The sequence below is a fragment of the Rattus rattus genome, chromosome 2 (genome assembly GCF_011064425.1).
Source record: "Rattus rattus isolate New Zealand chromosome 2, Rrattus_CSIRO_v1, whole genome shotgun sequence".
In the NCBI taxonomy this organism is placed as follows: Eukaryota; Metazoa; Chordata; class Mammalia; order Rodentia; family Muridae; genus Rattus; species Rattus rattus.
Genome location: NC_046155.1, coordinates 68,108,066 through 68,126,358, shown reverse-complemented (window position 1 = coordinate 68,126,358; position 18,293 = coordinate 68,108,066). Strand labels below are relative to the sequence as shown.

The window sequence follows — 18,293 nt, the reverse complement described above, 5'->3', positions numbered from 1 at the left end:
ACCCAACACATGGATACCAAAGCCAGTTCTTGGCAACTGAACCGTTTGACTCATGAGAGATTAGAGTAAAAGCTAGAAAAGACACTAGGTAGTTCTAGAAATGCTTCTCTTCCCTTCTGGCTTTCAGTAAGACCATCCAGAGAAGTACTAGGAAAAGCTGCCTCAGACAGACGAGAAATTGTCTCTCTTTCCCAGGGCAGCTGCTGGTCTCTATAAACATCTGTACCAGAAGAGAAGGCAGTTTTAGATCTTTGGCTCTGAAGAGAGGTTTTTCTTTGAAAGACTTAAAACTGTGGGGAACGAGAAAGGAGTCTTGGAAACAAAACAGGTTACTTTCAGAATTTAAAAAAAACAACAAATTAATATGCCTGCCTTCTCTTTATTTGAAAACAGTTTGATTTCTCTAAACCAGAAAGACACTGACTTCCTATTTAACCAAACAAAAATACAGCTTACTAATATGATTAAGAAGTTTAAAAAGGTGTTGTCCCAACACTTAGGCAGTGGAGGCAGGAGGATCAGAAGTTCAAGGTCATTCTTGGCTGTCTACATAGTAAATTTGGAACCAGGCTGGGATACTTTTAGAAGTTATCTCAAACAAACAAAACTTCAAAAGTGACAGAAGAAACCATAACTGTACCCAGTTATAACAACGGTTACAACATTTACAGCATATTCAGCATTTCTTGTTCCTAAGGGTGACAAATCCCTAAAAAACGGAGAGGAGCAGCAAGTCTGAATTGAATGTACTGGGGGAGTAGACACGCAAAGGGGGGTATAAACAGAGGGCCGTGTTGCTGGGAGAAGGATGTTATGGAAACTGGGAAGGTTACAGTGAGACCAGAGCTGAGCTGGCTGGAGACAACTGCTATGAGTGCATCCTGAAACAGGGAGATAAATATAAAGATGAACAAACAGAAACGCACACAAGTACCCAGAGACGGAGAAACACAGAGAAAGACGGAGGCAGAATGAAATGTGGACCACGCAGGCAGATGAACCTGTGGGATATGTGTAAACCACACTCACTTCCTTCTCTCCCTGCTGGGAAGAGCCCGAAACACGAGCAGCCAACGGCCAACGGCACATTTGCCATCCAGGTCTCGGTTTCCAAACGCAGCCATCTGCCAAGGAAACTAGAAGAAAGACGCTTCCTGGGCTGGGACAGGGAATGTGCCAGAGGAGCCTGGAACATCTTACTGTGAGAGCAGCACGTACTTGAGAACCATGCAGGTAAGGGACAAGGACAGGACCCATTCTGAGGTGTTTCAAATTGCCACAGCAGAACAAACTGAGCCACACAGAGGTTTATTAATGATATCCCACAGAGAACGGAGTAAATGAATTATTAAAAAAAAAAGAAAGCTAAGCCAGGTGCGGTGGCTCACACCAACCCCAGCATTTGGGAGGCTGAGGGGAGGGTTCAGGGTGAATGTGAGCTACAGAATGAGACCCAGTTTCAAAAAAACTGCTGTATAAGGCTAAGCATTATTAGCACCATCTACCATATTAAGCACCATGGCACATGCCTGTAGTCCTAGCTGCTAGGAAGCAGGAGGAGATCTGTGAGTTTGAGGTTAGACTCTATTACGTTCCAGGGCAGCCAGAATTACAGACAGACTCTTGTCTCCAAACAAAATAAACAAAAAGGAAAGGAAAGGAAAGAAAAGAAAAGAAAAGGAAAGGAAAGGAAAGGAAAGGAAAGGAAAGGAAAGGAAAGGAAAGGAAAGGAAAGGAAAGGAAAGGAAACCAAGAGCTGACTCCTCAAGAATCCAAGGCGGTCAACCTGAAGGCAGAATTAGAAGGAACACTGCTATCTGCCACCAGGCATGTCAGAATTAGGGGCCACTGTCAGGCTGCCACCAGTGCAAGGTGATTATCCCAAAGTGTGACAAGGGGTGGACTTCAGCCTGTGAAACCATGAGAGGAAACATCAGCTTTACCACTGAGAACCAGGCAGGCGCCATCTCTCTAAGTAATCACATTCAACACCAGCAGCCCAGAGGAAGGCTTGCTGCTCCTCCTGACAGAAGCTGAGGGAGCTCCAGTGCACCTTCCTGCCACGGGTAGAACCTGAAAACCTCCCACACCCACTTGACACCTCAGATCAGAACTCACTGCACCCTGAAGATGACAAAGTCATGAGAGGCAGAGGAGAAGCTTCCACACTAAAGGAGTTCTGAATGACAGTGAGATGGAGCGCGATCTGGATTCATCTGGAGGATGGTTTCAATGTTTTATGACATCACACCTAATAACTATGAAAACCCTGAAGCCAGGAAAAAGTGAGACACCAGCATTACACTCCCCTTTCTGGTCCTTATTGTTCTGCTGAGAGAAGGGCATCATGCCACCTCCTCTCTCCTCCCCTTGACAGAGTTTGTTCTGTAGCCCATGCTGGCCTGCAACTGCTCATCCTCCTCCCTGAGCCTTTCAAGTACTTCAATTATAGGTGTGCACTCCGCCTGGCTTTGTCAACCTATTCTCGTTTTTCTTGGAGACACGGTCTCCCTACAGAGTTCTGGTTGCCCTGGAACTCACTATAGACCAGGCCTGACTCAACTGAGAGATCCGTCTGCCTCTGCTTCATGAGTGCAGGAATTAAAGGTGTGTGTTACCTTACTTCAGTTTAATCTTAAAAGATACAGACAGGGGCTAGAGAGATGGCTCAGGGGTACAGATAGCTTGCTGCTCTTTCAGAGGATCAGAGTTTGGTTCCCCTACTCACATCAGACTGCTCACAACCACCTATAATTTCAACTCTTTTGGCCTCTAAGGGCACACGTCCACACAGACACAGACACAGACACAGACACAGACACAGACACAGACAGACAGACATGTATGTACCTGCGTGCGCGTGTGCACACACACACACACTCTGAATCTTTAAAAGTTTTGGAACAAAAATGTGTGTGTTCACATGTGGGAGTGGGAGGAGGGGGAGAGAATGCAGAATCAAATTATCTTTGGGGAATCAGGAGACAGCTGTGAAAATATCTATACTATTACTGAAATTTCTTTATCAATCTGAAATAAACACAATAACATAAAAACAAGATTTAAAATAGATAACTTTTAAAATAAAGTTCCATTTGCCCACAGAAACCAGAAAGAAATCCACTTAGTTCTTATAATGAATTAAAGTAAATTGATATAAAAATAACTCATCAGAGTGAATAACCCTGGCAGCTATAAACCAGATAGAAACCATCAGTGCCCAGCCCTCCTTTCACCAAGGTGCATTTGAAGGGGTCGTGGAAGAGGCAGGTACGATGTGAGTGTTCTTTTTCAACCTACTCAGGAGACTGCAACCTGAGCCAACACATTGTCAGAGGCTTCCAGACCGCAGTTGTCATCTGAAAAACCTCTGTGCTCTTTCACCAGATAATCTCTGTGGTCTATTCTAACTGTTTCATCATAAGAATCTACAATGTAAAACACAGACTTCAGTTGAGTCAAAAGCTCAAGTTCAAACACAACAAACTGGACAGGAGGTATTCAGTAACTGTCTCTCTTTGGCGCTCAGAAGCCACCCCCACTACAATTATACTTGCAAAAAAGTCCCACCTTCTGCCTAATTCATAAACCCTCCTCGGCTCACATCAATACTGCAAACATTTATATTCCTAAATTTATCTTTTTAGTATGCTAGAAATCATCTAACTTAGGCCTCAGGCATTTTTGGCAAGTTCTCTGCCATGAGGCCACAGTCCTAGCTACTACCTCCCTCCTTTAACTGACCGAATTCTTCCCTCTCTAGGCAGTCTAGGACTGCATATCTGCCATTTTGTTATTTCTTATTGCAAGGCAAAGAAGGATTTCTGTGGGGCATGGTAAAACACATCCATCATCCCAGCACTGGCAGGTAGAAACAGGAAGATTAGGCATTCAAGGGCTGCCTGAGCTATGAGAGACCTTTTCTCCAAAATAAGCAAATGAAGTACAAGAGGAAAATAGATTTCCTGGGCATTTGTTTCCTGAACTCAGCCAGCTTCACACATAAGAACAGCCAGGTAGGAGGTGGCTCAGCAGTTAAGAGGGTGCTCTTCAGAAGGCCTGGGTTTCCTTTGAGGCACCCACATGGTGGCTCCCAAGTCCTTAACTCCAGTTCTGGGGGATCTGGCACCCTCTTCTGGTCTCCTTGGGTACCCATACATACATGGAACACAGACATAATGTAGGCCACACACTCATACACATAAAATAATTAAGAAAAACCTTTAAAAAGGGAGAAAAGGGCAAGAACAGTCAGGTGTTGCTCACCCCCACTGGCATGTAAGCAAATATCAAGGGTAATCCTCTAAAACCTGATGGGGCGGTGACTCTACTTCAACTTCTAAGACCTCTACAAAGGAAACCATCGGGATTGTTATTCTAGGATGACCTAGGTAAACTCCACCGTCTCCCAAGTCTAACAGCCAAGGTTCATTTGTAGCACCTGGGTTGCCAATGTTCTGTTTGGTTACAACACTTCACACATGCAAAACCTCAAGGCCACAGGCCTTTCCAGCAGCTCCTCACCTGAGAGCTCTTGCCGCACTTGGAGTCCCCTGACACGAGCACAACCTGATTTTGCAGCAGACTCTCCATGAAGGAGTACTTTTCTTTCCATATCGGAAGCTCCTCTCTCTCTTTCAGAAGTTTGTAATATCGCGATGAATACGGCAAGCCGTCAAAGGGGTTCAGCTCCAGATCCTCGCAGGCCAGGACCCCTTCTTCGTCCCCATCACTGGAATCTAGGGATTCGGGGAAATAGCGTTTTTCTGGGGAGGCGTTTGGATGCTCCAGTTCCTCTTCGTCCATTTCTTCCCGTAGTGAGCTCATGCTGTTCACATTCCACAGTCCAGTTCTCCGGTCAGCAGCCCATTGCAGAGAGGGTGTGAGGCCCGCTCACAAACTCAGCCAGGCTCCCAGGCCCAGCTCGGGATTTCAGCAAGTTAATTCCTCAAACCCGAGTCCCTCGTTGCTGGGTTACCCTCGGTGCTCGCTCACTTCAGCGCTCTTAGTCTGTTACATGGCGTTCAATAAACCACGCTAAAAACAAGCACATGAAAGATGAGTGTAAAATCAGGTAATATACAAGAAGTTAAAAACAGAAACAGTAGACGCTCAAAGCAAACGGTCAGCCTTTTCTGTTAACTAGCTACTGTCCTCCCGGCTGCTGCCTGCTCCCAACCAGCTCTTACAGGATTGCGCAGCTTTGGAAAATGATCCTCCGAGCCTGGTGCTCTTTCCCTGACCTCTGTCCAGGCCTCTGCTGCACCGTAGCTGTGAATGGAAAGCAACAGGGAGTCTGATCGGAATTGTGAGGCTAATCAGTCACGTGGTCACCTAATCCCATGACAAAGAGCACGGACTTTATAAAGGGGAGAGCTGTGCCTGTCTGGAGAGTGGTCCCTAAACACTGGTAAAAGTTTCTCCTATTACCCAGCATGCCTTGGGTGTAAAGGACCATTTAAGAAACCTGACATTTTACTTTTGCTTATGCAGGCTTAAAAAATGTCAGCGACCTAAGTGAATTTATTCTCCCCCCCCCCATCTGTTGCTGATATGGCCTTTGTTTAATTAAATCACAAGTCTCCTGCTGTACTTTTTGAGATTCCTAGGTGTGAACCCCAACAAGCCAGGGCCAAAATAATAAAAGATAGCTTTTAATCTAAACAAAGAAAGCTTGCCTAGGGAAGGTAAGATCCACACCAAGGACATATTCTTTACATGTCAAGTGAGACTTTTTTCTTTTCCATCTCTAATTACTAGAGATTAAGAGGGAGAAATAAGCCAATTAGTGATGCTGGGGAAAGTCCCTTCTCATATTAGCCAGGTGGAAATTTAAAACAAACAACATGGAAAATGGAAGTTTAAAAACAAGTCACAAAACAAGACTAATGGCAGTAACCTCCCACAAACTCTTCACAGCACCGTGCCACCCAAAGCCTATAGCATTAGCCTTCAGCCCTGTGCCACCTCAACCCTTCAGGGCTAGCCTTCAGCACTGTGCCACCTCAAGCTTCTGGGGCTAGCCTTCCACTGCTTCCTCGGCTGACCCTTATTAATAAGGAGGAAGAAAAGATCTGCCTGCTGGCCCAGTAGGTTCTGGGAAGCCAGTCCCTCAGGAAGCATCTGTGGGTACCAGGCAGCAGACATACACATAGGGCAGAGGGTACTGACAGCTGGGGGGACTGGACACTTCCCAGCTCTGAGTAGGAGTCTGAAAAATGCATCCCATTTCCCAACTAAAATGGAATTACAATTTTGCATAAGCAAACACAGGGTTACAGCGTGCACACTCTTCCCTTCACAGCTCCTAGGGTGTGAGATGATCCCCAGACAGCTGCAGGAGACAAGGCTTCCTGAGACACCAGACAGGCAGACTCTGACTTCAGGAGACCTAAGAGGCAGACCATGCTAAGGAGTGAAGGGTTAGCCTCCAGCTCACATTTTCTTCTCGTCTAATTAGGATCACATCTCAGCGTTCACCCTTGTAAGCCTTTTACGTTAAGCTGCTATTATACCACATCCCTGATTGCCTTAGGAACTACTTCTTACCGATTTTACTTTTTAAAACAAGCATAAGAGACTGGAGCGGTGGCTATCTTCCAGAGGACCTGGGACTGATTTCTAGATGGTTCCCAACCATCTGTAACTCAAGTTCCAGGGCTTTTGATGCCCTCTTCTGGCCCCTTTGGAAACTTCATTCATGTGGTATACAGACATACATGGAGACAAACACTCATACATAATTTTTTAATTGAAAAAGTAAATAAAAGTAAAAGGCACAGCGCAGCTGCCGTGTTGTTTACTGAGTATGTTCCTGATCATTTCTGGTGTACACTTGATGTAATCAGTACTGTCTCACAGAGCTTGAGCCACATGCGTGTGGCCGGTCCTAAAGGCTTCGTGGTTGTGGAGCGATGCAATGGTTTGGTTGTCAAAATTATCTTGCTCTACTGTTAGTCCTCTTAGTAGACACTCATCACCAACCACTGCTCTGACCTAATTTCCTATTGCTACTAAGCAATGCTTGGAATACATTGTCACTGCTGAACAGACGACCACTGGCTTCCATGCAGCCCAGAGCTAAGGATGATGACATCTGGAGCCTGTAGCAGGGATTCTGTGACTCTCAGGCCCACCTACTTGATGTCCTCACTCACACTGTTGACAAATGCACTGATTTGACTCTCTTCTGTCCTATGGAACATGGTACTCAAGACAACCTAAAGCTGCTGCTCCTGTTTGCTCCTTACAGGTGGCTTTAAACACACTCTCCTTTGTTTGGAAGCTACGGCTGTCTTTGAACATGACAGGAGGGGTAGCCACTCTAACCTGCAGGGACAGACCTGTCTTCTGAGCAGTGCTCTTTCTAGACACCTGGGGCTCACCTGGTCACATGGCTGCACAGCTTATGCTCCACACTTCACAGCTATGGTGAAACGGAAGATGGCCATTATGCCAACAGAAAGGAATCCAAACTGTGACAAGGAGACATTGGGAACTGATGCTAAGTCACTCCCATGGTGGCCATCATGAAACACTCTAGCATTCTGAGATGGTCAGGCCACAGCAATGGATAAACAGCAAAAGTCTCCATGTTGAGAGTGCTGGGGAAGGTGCCCGAGGCCTGCCAAGCATGCCTGAGTGTGGTGGTTTGCCCTAGAGTTACCTGTAATTGATGCTAATTCCACTGGAGACTGGAAGGAAGAGAAGAGACAGGGGGGAGAGGGGAGAAGCCATGGCAGGTGACGTTAAGATTCTGCTCTGTGCATTTACAGGTTGTTATTAAAGTTCTTAAGGGATGGATGGTACTGGGCTTTGTATGTTTAGGTGGGCAATTATATCTTATCAACTGGATCTAAGGTTATTGTGTTGTGTGTTCTTCATGTGTAGATTTAAGTGTAATGGAGTGTGGGGAGGTTCTCTGGGCCACAGAGTTTGGATGTATGTTTCTGGCATGGAAACCTGCCTTGGGAACTAGGTAGGCAGAGAGATTGCTGCCAGGCTGAGAGAGAGGCCTTTGGCAGTGTGATATGGGATGGAACAGAGCGGGTGAGATGCTTTGCTGACTGAGAATTTAGATATCCAGCAGATATCGTGGGGCACTGCAGTGCCAGACCTAGAGGGATAAAAGACAGTAATACTTTTTTTATTTTTTATATTTTTACAACAACACCTGAGCCCTAAGCAACTGCTCTCAGTGGCCTGCTCAACCCAAGGAAGGAATCTTAGAGGGTGATGCAGCCATGCTACTCGGTGGGGTACTCGCAGCCTCGAGAGAACATATATTTTCTTAGCAACTCAGGATCATCATTACTGTAAGCTACCACAGCAGAACGTTGTCCTCATATTGAGTAGAGAAGAGTCAAGACCAGACCGCTGCCCTGGAGCCCGCCTGTCTCAGAGATTCAGTACCCCTGCAGCCCGTCATCCGACACCTAGGGAAGTTCTCCTCCCTGCCCTTAGAAACCAGACAGGCTTGACTGAAAAATATTTGTAAAGCTTGGTCCACAAAGGGCTTCAGTGTAAACTGGTGAGTTTGAGGAGCCAAGCTATTAAGTTTCCAGACTCTGAAGCGGTCGGAGTGACTTCTTGTGACTGGCTTGTGTGTTGGATATGGACAGAGGAGTGGCTGGCATCCAAATGGAGGCTGAATTTGAGGCCTGGTGATGTTCAGACACCTGGCTTCATTGAGCCTACATCTGTACAAAGCTATGTGAATCTACTTTTCCCCAGCAGAATTTAAAAATACACAAGTGACCTATGTCCTATATTAGCAAATTAATGCAGGAAGAAAAGAGACTAGGGAGGCTAGGGTTATAGCTCAGTTGGCGAGTGCTTTTCTAGGATACACAGAGCCCTGAGTTCATGCCCCAGCACTGGAGAGGTGACGGCAGGAGAATCAGAAGCTTAAGGTCATCCTCAGCTACATGGTGAACTTCAGGCCAGCCTGTGATACGTGACACTCAGAAGAAAAGAAGGAAAGGAGGGAGAGAGGAAGAAGGAAGGGAGGGGGGTTGGGCAGTATATGTCACTCGGATAAAATTTAGCTAAACTGTTTCAGTACAGGCATTTTACTCTATGAAATCTGAACCTGAAAGACTCCTTTTCGGAGTGACCCCACTGTATGTACTGTAACTGCAGCTTCTCTGGGTTGCCCTCTGAATTGGATCTGTAACAACTTGTAGATGGATATCCACAAAACAACACCAAACATTTGTATGTAACAGCTTATTAAGCAAGAGTCAGAAGTTGAGAGCCATTCCTGGGTCATCCATATGCATGAGGTCTGCTCTGATGATTCTAGAAATACAGTACAGTTCACAGAAAGGCAAGGATGAAATCTCAGAGCCAGCGTCTCTGCTTTCTCCGAGGTTACTCTGTTTCAAAGATCTGGTTCCTAATGTGTATTCTTCTGAGTTTGGGGCTTACCCAACACAGTCCCAGGACCCTGCCCTTTTCCCTGGATAATAGGACCGTGGTTTCCTCTCACCTCCCATTGGTGTGTCCTTATGCCCTGCCTCTTGTACTCCAGTCGTATGTGATCAGCCATCTTCTCCTTCTCTGCCCCTTGGATACTGAATAAGTACCTCAGACTTTGCACGTCTGAGCCTCCGCTGCCAGCATGACCTCGTCACACACCTGGCTGCATCTCATGCAATTCCTTCAGCTGCGCAGACCAGAGTATCTCAAGTTATCCTTGACTCTGTCTCTCAGGCCAGTGGAGTAAAGCCAGAGACTTTATGTACCACACAAACACTCCACCACGGATCTACACTGCACCCTTGATTTTTTTTTTTTTTTATCTCAGATCCTCTGCTTAACCTTTCAAAAGATGCAGGCAGTGAGTAATCGTGCTTTTTCCCATTGAGCTCAACTGCTCCTATGAACAGTCCTTTTGACCTTAACTCACAAAGGGACAGCAGACACCAGCAGATCTGGGGAGTGGAGTCTGCAAGACACCTCAAAAGGTCTCACAGGGCCACCATCAGGTGCCTGATTACTGAAAGTTATGAGCATGCACTTTGCACAGCAAGAGGAAAAGGGACCCTGCAGCTATTAATGACAGACCTTGAACTCAGATTATCCCGGGGTTGGCCTGGTGGGCTCAGACTAACCTTCCGGTGCTGTAGTCAGAGGGAGATAGGGAAACTACAAAGATCTGAGCCTACTGACGTTGGAGGAAGTGTCTCCTAAGCCCAGAGACCATGGTGGTGACCCCTAAGGAGTGTTTGATAGAGACCTGGTCTGCCTATCGTCCACCACTGCCTCATTCTTCCTCAGCCACAGGCTCCTTTACTGAGCCTCCGCCCTGTTCTTGCTCTTCTGTGCTGAAATGTTCCTCAGATGACCAATGCCTCACTCCCTTATTTCACAAAGGTTCACCAAGTGTCAGCTTAGGAAAGGATTTCCTGGCCACCTTCCCTCCACTCCACACCAACTTTCACCATCTGTACCTCCCCTCCATTTTGTTTGGTATAGGAGCCCTCCACCAGAAGGCAAGCTCCATGAAGGAGGGCCTGGCTCTCTACTTTGCACGCTGCAACAGAGCTCGGCACTATGAGGCATTCAGCAATTGTCCGTTAACTGGATGAGTGAGAAATTTTTATCAAGCTCCCCCTCATAAAGTCAGACCACGAGTCCTTAACAATTTCTCAAATTCCCTTAGGCCATCATGCATGGGATCTGTGACCACTGTACCTGACCCCTGACGCATGCCTCCCTTGCAAGCTATCCTACATCCTTCCTGCACAGCTGGTTTTTTGCCACATCACTGTTCGGAGTTCCAGATCCTTTGACACTGCTGAACAATGTCTAATCACCTCGTTAGCAAGACACCACGGTGACACTTTTTTCCTCTTTGACAAGAGCATGTTATACACCCTTGCTTGGAAGGGGGAGTGAGCAAGTGGGCAAATTCATAAACTCAACAGTGTGCACTGCACCTAGATTTCACCAATGCAGCCCTACTGAGGTGGGTGGTTCTTGGTCCCTTCAGGAGTTAGTTAGACAGGAGAGGGCTGCCCTGAGATCCGGAAACCAGCAGGTATTACACTTCACAGTACTTCACAGGCCTCTGTGGCTGACAGCAGAGGCCACGGCCTCACATACAGGAGAGTTACCCGCTGCCCAGTCTTCACTTAGACTATTGCGGGAACTCTGCTCCTCGATAATCCCTGTGATCCTGAACCTCGAGTACAAACTGTAACTGAATAGACGGCCCATGCTATAACCTTCAGGAACTTTGTGCCTTTAAAACATTTGACACCCTATACCATAGGGAGCACTCAGAACTCAACCGTCTTCTCACTCTCAGTGTCCGCACTTTCAGGTCTCTCACTCATTCAGCCAACACTTGGCCTGACGCAGGCCTGCATGGTGGCCATGCTGGGACGGTGAGAACAGGCAGGCTGGCTTCTTTCCCGGGGGCCCCGGTGCAGCCAAGCCAGAGGGGGTGTCGAGATGGAAATTCTTTGTCTATGAAACCCTTCATCTTATTGCCAGGCAACTAAAAGAAGGAAAGCTGGTCCATGCAAAGGCCAGCAACCCTGGGCACTGAGGGATTTCAACAATGAGGGAGCCAGGACACAAGTGGCCTGACACACTGCCATACAAAGGCTGCTCTCACACATGTGGGACAATCTTGCACTCCTTGGTCAACTTTAACATTCTCCGCCTTTGCTTAAGTTTTCCTCTTGACTTTGACAGTACATGAGTTTCTTCAACACTATCTTCCCCTCACCTGCCCTTAGGTTTTTAAAGTTGCCCATGAGATCCAGCTCTGGAGAAACCAGGAAGAGGGAAGGTTAAGGCGCACGGCACAATGCCTGCACATCGCAGGAGAGACCAGTAAACCCAATGTAACAACCAACCCCTAAGAATGATTACCAGCTAAGGAGCGTCTCTCTTTCTTATGATCTTTATATTTATTTTATATGTATGAGTATTTGGCCTCCTGCATGTTTGTGCTTTGGAGGGAGTTGGAGCCCATGTAACTGGAATTAGGGATGGCTCTGAGCTGACATATGGACGCTGGAAACTGAACCTGAGTCCTCTGGAAGAGCAACAAGTGTTCCTAACCACTGACCCACCTATCCGGCCCCTGCTAAGGAACATTTCTTGACAAAATAACCTTTAAAATTATCTTCAAGTAGGTCTGACGGAACAGTTGGTCCCGATGCTGAGTTCACAGGACACACATAAAATATCTTACCTCTTTCAAGCTGTTCTTTTACATGATGCCCAGCTTCACATGTAGACGGTTTGCAAAATGTACTCACTTTTGTAAAAGTTTTGTAAAATTCTCTCCAGAATTTTAATCTCTCTGATGTTCCCTCAAGATCTATAGAGCAGTAAATCATTCATGACTCATGTGTGTGCACATAAGAGCAAATGACTAGACAGATCTTTTACAAGGCTTCTTAGTGTTTTCTGCCCATCCTCCCTTTATAACCTCAGAAACTTGGTTCTGACTCTGGGTATGCAGGTGCATAAAATCAATATACAAATCCAACATTTACTGATCATAAATCAGAAAGAAAGTCACTTTTAGAAAGATGTATGTCTGAATAAATGTTATATCTGCATATGTATTTGAACACCAGAAGAAATCCCTGAATCCCATAGGACTACAGTTACAGACAGTTGTGAGCTGCCATGTGGTTGCTGGGAATTGAATCCAGGTTTTCTAGAAGAGCAGCCAGTGCTCTTAACCACTGAGCCATCTCTCCAGCCCCCAGACATTCACTTTTAAAATAATTCTTTGGCGTGTGTATAGAATTGCCATTTATTAAAGGCAAAGTTGCATACTAATGAGGTGAGTCTATTTTTGCACAAAGAATAAAATCTTGGCTGGATACACTGCTGGAAAAGAAGCCTCTTCAGTGAGTTTAAGGTTAACTGACATTTTGATTTTAGAATCATTAATTGCTGAGAATGTCAGTCCCTTTGTACAAATTCATAGTATAAGTGGCAGAAGCATATTTGGGGTGCTTCAAAATTAGAAAATTCTGTCTTAGGCCAAATTTTATATAACTTTCCCCCTGAAATTTAAGTGAGCTATACAAAGAGCAGTTTTTAAACCAAGGATCCTAACACCCCAGAATCCAAAAGGCACAGTAATTTGAGGCAAGTTAAGGAAAGACGGCACAAAGCATCACTCTTGGTTGGAAATGTCTGGATGCACAGTAGGAACACCAAAGCCCAGGCCTGTGGAGCCGGCTCAGTGGACCAAGAGCCTGTTGCTCAGGCACGAGGACATGGGTCCCATCCCTAGCATCCACGGAAAGCTTAGTGTGGAGGTGCGTATCTGTAATCTCACTGGGGGAAGAGGGGCAGAGATGGGAGGACCCTACACGTTTGCTGGCCAGTTTGGGCCAAGTTGGTGAGCCCAAGGTGCAACTAGAAACCCTGTCACCAAATATAAGGTGAAGTCACTGAGGAAAACACTTGACAATGACCTCTGGCCTCTCCACTCACATACCCATGTGCTCAGACACTTCTACACAAACACCGTAACACATGGACACCAAACAAGCACCTGCCATAGTAGCACACAAGGGTTTGGAATCCTAGCCCAGTGTTGCAGGCAGAGCTTGTTGGCACTGGATTTTCTGCTGGCACAAAACAAAGTAAGTATGCTGCATGCTCAGGACCAAGGCTGCCATGAAGCTGCACAATACAATATAGAAAAGCAATGCTGTCAACACCTAGATGCATTTGCCGTTAGATTTTGAATTAATCTGGGGTTGCTGTGTGTCCAGAAAACCTTTACTGTTGCCACATTTTTTGTGACTTCCACTTTCAGTTACAAGATGGGTTCTTAATAATCTTTAAAAGTTATTTTCTCATTTGAATGTTGCAAATTTCTACAAGATTCAAACGCTGTTTCAAAAACAGGAACACTGATCTCAGGGATACCACAAGATGCTGGAGGAGTAATAGGTATTACACTGTCTTCTCATGGACGCAGGAGCCCATGTGACCAAGCTCTAAAACCCCTGCAAACACTGTGTGCTCCAATCGTGCCACCTCCCACGCTTATCCACCTCCCACTCCCTCTAACTTAGAAGTAGTTCCAGAGTTATCTTTGCAACTCCTGGAAAATAGATACAGGGCTGTGCGTGGGCAGAGTGATTGGCAAGCATTTGCTGAAGCAACAAGCAGTATACTTACGACTCACAAAAGAGAAGGAATGAAGACTGCAAATGAGTGCTAGCAGCTTTCAGGATAAAAGGCCATCTGCTTTTTGGAGCATGTGATCATGGGTCCAATATTCCACCGCAATTTTATGCAAAGTGCTAATGTATGGCAAGCTGAGAAGCTGGCACCAGAGTGTAAATGAGCTCACTGCCTCTCCCACTGTAACCTTGACGGGAGGGCTGGAGCCAGCACCTGTCTGCAGACCACAGTCGGACAGCATGGTTCCACACACTGAGGCTGAACTGACAATGATGACGATGATAATTCTGCTGATTAGCGCTCACAGTGTGCTTACTTTATGCCAGATGCTAATAAGCACTTAAGTACTTTATATGGATTATTTCCTTTAAACCCTTAAGAACCCCATGAGGGTTTACTTTATTAGTCCCATTTTTTTCAAATGAGGAAATTTAAGCCTTCAGAGGCTTGGTTAATTTATCCAGCTTTTAGCATCTTGGCTGTGATACAGCGGGTGTTTGAAGTGAGGCAGTCCAGCCCCAGCTTGATCCTGGATAAATGTACGCTACCTGCTGAGCCATACAACCACGCCATGTTCCAATTTCCTTAACGAACAGGAGGTTGCCTGGATGCAGCGGCTCCAGAACTCAGGAGGCAGAGGCAAGCAGATCTTTGTGAGTCTGAGGCCAGCCTGGTCTAGGAGAGCCAGAACTACACAGTGAGACCCTGTCTCAAAAAAAAAAAAAAAAAAAGAAAAAGAAAGAAAAGAAATAGGGCTGGAGAGATGGCTCAGCGGTTAAGAGCACTGACTACTCTTCCAGAGGTCCTGAGCTCAAATCCCAGAAGCCACATGGTGGCTCACAACCATCCATAATGAGAGCTGATGCCCTCTTCTGGTATGTTAAGACTGCCACAGTGTACTTATAAATAATAAATAAATAAATCTTTAAATAAATAAATAAATCTTTAAATAAATAAATAAAATAGGTTTCTATGGTATCTGTACAGGTTGAAGAAATACTTGACCCTGTGGGAGATGTTCAAATAGTGTCTAAATGGGGATGGGGAAAGATACTTTTGGCTAAGCCTGATTACCTGAGAACAGAATGCTGAAAGTTATCCTGTCCTCTGACCTCCACAAATGCATGCTGTTATGCACTACCTACCTACATGCATGCATATACGAATATACACAAATAATAAATGTAAATAAACTGATGTTTTAAATAAACTGATGCTTTTGAAGTAAACAGGTACAGCCGGTTGGCAAGTCTTGTTTGTGTATTTGAAAGGTACAGTTCTAACTGCCCTCCCGGGGCTACATGTCAGATACTTAGCATGCACACTTTCTCAGCTACAGAATGTTTCCAATGACACAGTGGAGTCATGCTCCTGAGGTTCTCAGGAGGCTGAGTGTGGTGCCCAGGCCTGTAACCCCAGTGAGCCCAAGTCTGAGGCAAGACCGAAGTTCACAACAGGGCTGGGCTGCATAGCAAGGTTTGGTCTTTCTCTGCCTATGTTCTCATAGGCCCAGCCTTCTCTAACATGTATCATATTTGGTTTCCAGTAGCCGATGAATATCTCTCTGGAAAAGATAAGGTAAAATTCAAAATTTATTTTTAAAATCTTATTTCTAGATTTCAAAAACACTGACATGGAGTTTTAGTAAAGGAACCATCTTTAGGACTGGAGATGGCTCAGTAGTTAGAGCACTGGCTGTTCTTCCAGAGGACCGGGGTTCAGTTCCCAGCACGTATACGAATGCTCACCACTATCGGAAACCCTTGTTCCAGGGGAATCCAACACCCTCCTCTGGCATTAGGCACATGAGCGACCCAGACATGCACACAGGCAGACCATCCATAAAAATACAATTTAAAACTAATGTGAAAAATTCACCTGCTTTGGGAAAACCACCTAGAAAACCAGTCTTTATTGGGCATTGCTCTATATCAAATGTAGCTTGAATAATCAATTGCACAATTAATCAAAATTTCTTACAGTATTTATTTTGTATGGGGGCCATGAGGGCACTGGTATGGAGATCAGAGAGAGGTCAGCTCTCTCTCTACCACATGGGTTCTGGGGATTGGACTCAGTTTCATAGGCTGAGTCCTTAACCTGTGGGTCACAACCCCTTTGGTGGTCAAATGACCCTTTCAAAGGGGTTCCCTAAGACCATCAGAAAACACATATTTATATTAGGGTTCATAATAGTACCAAGATAGAGTTATGAGACAGCAACAAAAATAATATGGCTGGCTCAGAACATGAGCACCTACATTAAAGGGTCATAGCATTAGGAAGGTTGAGAATCAAAAACCAACACACTAAGCCATCTCACGGGTCCTATGGTGAATTTTTAAAAGTTACACAATTTAAATATTTTTAGACTTAGACTTTTTTGTTGTTTTTTTTTTTGTTTTGTTTTGGAGACAGAGTCTTTCTACATAATCCTGGCTGGCCTAGAACTTGATACATTAGCCTCACAACTTCCTGCCTCTGCCTCCCAAGTGCTGGGATTAAAGGTCATGCCACAGTACACAGCCAGAAAGACTTCTTAATATTTATACATGGAACCCCTAACAGTTTAGTGTGAAAGTAAATGGTCTGGTTACAAATTCTCACAACCAGACTGCTAGATGCTTTTTAATATTATTTTTTAATCGGTTTCGATTGTGTAATATTTTAAGGGCTCCTTAAAGCGGGATTAGTATAGCACACTAAAAGAGAGCTAGTCTGGCTTACTTCTGAGTGAACAGGTAGGACCCAGGTGAGTACAGCTGAGATCTAAGGAATGTACCACTTTCAGTCTTTCCAAGAAATATGACATTTATTTTACTTCTGAAATCTGCAATCAAACTTTTAGCCATCTTATTAAACTTCTTAAAAGTCATTTGTTTAATTTGGAAGACTGAGCTTCACCATGTAGCCTAGGCTATCCTTTCCCTCCTGCCCTAAGCACCTGGGTTCAGTGACCATGCTCTGGTTGTACCAGCCAAATACCAAACCCTAGTACCTATTCGAGGCGTCATCAGATCAACTTCTGACCTTACATTTTTCATGCATTACTGTCCTAAATGGAGACCCTGAATCCTACAAATACCATGCAGCTTTCTTTTCCTGTTGGCAAACTGTAGCTGTTCTGCATTCACTTTAAGAATGACCAGGAGCTGGTGGAGGATGGAGGGTGGAGGGGTGGGGGCGCGGTGGGAGGATGGGTGGATTGGGGTGGGAAAACACAGTGATTTGAGAGCATGACCAGACCTGCACTCCTGGGATCTTCTCAAAGTCCCAGCTTACTCCTCTGGCTTGTCCTTTTCTTTGTCTGTTAGGGCTCTCCTACCACCATCCCACTCCATTGTAAAGTACATGTGCCCCAGGCTCCTGAATCCCTTTTTCTCACTAAAGTTCCTATGGAGAAAACAGTCCCAAACACCTGGTGCAGCTTCCTGGCTTCCGCAAATTTCTTTTAATGGTTGCAGCCCCGCATGTCTAACTATGGCTTATGGGAAACACAACACACATGCACTCATATTTCAACCTGAACTTTTTGTCAAATTCTTTACAAGCTTGCTCCCTTCTTTTGAGTTCTAGACTTCAACAAATGGTAGGTAGGAGAGCCCACCTTCCCTTGAACGTCAGACATGAGAGGTGGCCTGGTTTCTCCTTCACCCTGTGTCACCAAGACCTCTGAGTTCTGCTCCTTCTGGTGGCTCACTCCTCCCGTGACACTGGCTCCACAATCACCGGCACCCACTCGTAAGTGACCTTGACTTCACACCTTAAACAAAACCAAAAGCCCCTCCCATTTTGTTTTTTGTCTCTAATTTTGACTTTCCACTAATCTTTTATCCTTTCCAAATGGAAAATGATCACATCACTGACCCAAATCTTTATTCCCTTTAAAGAAAGACTCAGTCCCTAGGCTCTTTGTAATCTTGTCCTAGCACCTGTAGCTCAAGTCTGTCTCTTCTATGCATGCTGTACACATTCAGCCAGCATCCATTACCGTGCACACTTGATTTCTGTTACCTCTGTCCGCTGCCCAAGTAATCCTCTGATGGGGAAGCCATCTTGCCCTCATGCCCACCCATCACCAAGGGCATTTCCTTGTCTCCATTTATGAGACAAGG

General features: G+C 45.4%; 1 protein-coding gene across 1 annotated transcript in view; it reads right to left on the bottom strand.

Moving 5' to 3' along the window:
• The window catches only part of Dhx32 (DEAH-box helicase 32 (putative)), a 53,488-nt gene that overhangs the window by 31,201 nt on the left and 3,994 nt on the right, over nt 1-18,293 (bottom strand). Inside the window, exon 2 of the mRNA XM_032892399.1 lies at nt 4,525-5,037. Within this exon, the coding sequence (XP_032748290.1) occupies nt 4,525-4,827 (303 nt within the window). The 5' untranslated portion in view covers nt 4,828-5,037. The remainder of the gene's footprint in view (nt 1-4,524; nt 5,038-18,293) is intronic.